The sequence below is a fragment of the Hippocampus comes genome, unplaced genomic scaffold, assembly GCF_001891065.2.
Source record: "Hippocampus comes isolate QL1 unplaced genomic scaffold, H_comes_QL1_v1.1 C16787258, whole genome shotgun sequence".
Taxonomy (NCBI): domain Eukaryota; kingdom Metazoa; phylum Chordata; class Actinopteri; order Syngnathiformes; family Syngnathidae; genus Hippocampus; species Hippocampus comes.
The window spans coordinates 1-861 of NW_017838893.1; the positions used below are offsets into that span (position 1 = coordinate 1).

Here is an 861-nt window from a genome sequence, read left to right on the forward strand (position 1 = left end):
TGCAGGTGGCTCAGGCGGAGGCCGACAAGGCCAACAAGAAGACGGACAAGAAGAAAGAGTTGGATGAACTCAACGAGCTCTTCAAGCCGGTCGTCGCCGCCCAGAAAGTCAACAAAGGTAACACGGGTGAACCCCCATCACTCGTCTTGGACATTGTGGCTCACGTGCTCTCTTTCAGGTGTGGACCCCAAGTCGGTGCTGTGCGCCTTCTACAAGCAGGGCCAGTGCACCAAAGGAGACAAGTGCAAGTTCAGCCACGACTTGTCCATGGAGAGGAAGTGCGAGAAGAGGAGCGTCTACGTGGACGAGCGGGACGAGGAGCTGGAGAAAGGTGAGCGGTCGAAGAGGAGTAGAACGAGGATGACGACGAGCTAACTGAGCTTCTGGGCCATACAGACACCATGGACAACTGGGACGAGAAGAAGCTGGAGGAGGTGGTCAACAAGAAGCACGGCGAGGCCGAGAAGAAGAAATCCAAAACTCAGATCGTAAGATTTGGAGCCTTTTGTCATCGCAATGCAACATTTTCTTGCAAGATGCTGAGGAAGTTGTCACGCGCCGCGGCAGGTGTGCAAGTTCTTCCTGGACGCCATCGAGAACAACAAGTACGGCTGGTTCTGGGTGTGCCCAGCAGGGGGCGGCGAATGCATGTACCGACACGCCCTGCCGCCCGGCTTTGTGCTGAAGAAGGACAAGAAGAAGGAGGAGAAGGACCAGGAGATCTCCATGGAGGAGCTGATCGAGAGCGAGGTGAGATGCGCCACCGTTGGCCCTTTTCCAGCGCGCTTTTTGTTCCGGGCCGGCGCCCAGGTGAGCACCGGTTCACACCTCCGCCCAACCGTCACTGAGTGAGAATCGATC

At 56.8% G+C, this 861-nt stretch overlaps 1 protein-coding gene across 1 annotated transcript; it reads left to right on the plus strand.

Moving 5' to 3' along the window:
• Positions 1–5: 5 nt before the first annotated feature.
• On the plus strand, positions 6–854 carry LOC109509151 (zinc finger CCCH domain-containing protein 15-like; the record flags this gene model as incomplete). Its single annotated transcript, XM_019859046.1, has 4 exons — positions 6–117; positions 179–331; positions 397–488; positions 568–854. Coding segments are annotated over 4 exons (642 nt in total), but the record flags the coding sequence as incomplete, so codon positions are not given.
• Positions 855–861: the final 7 nt, after the last annotated feature.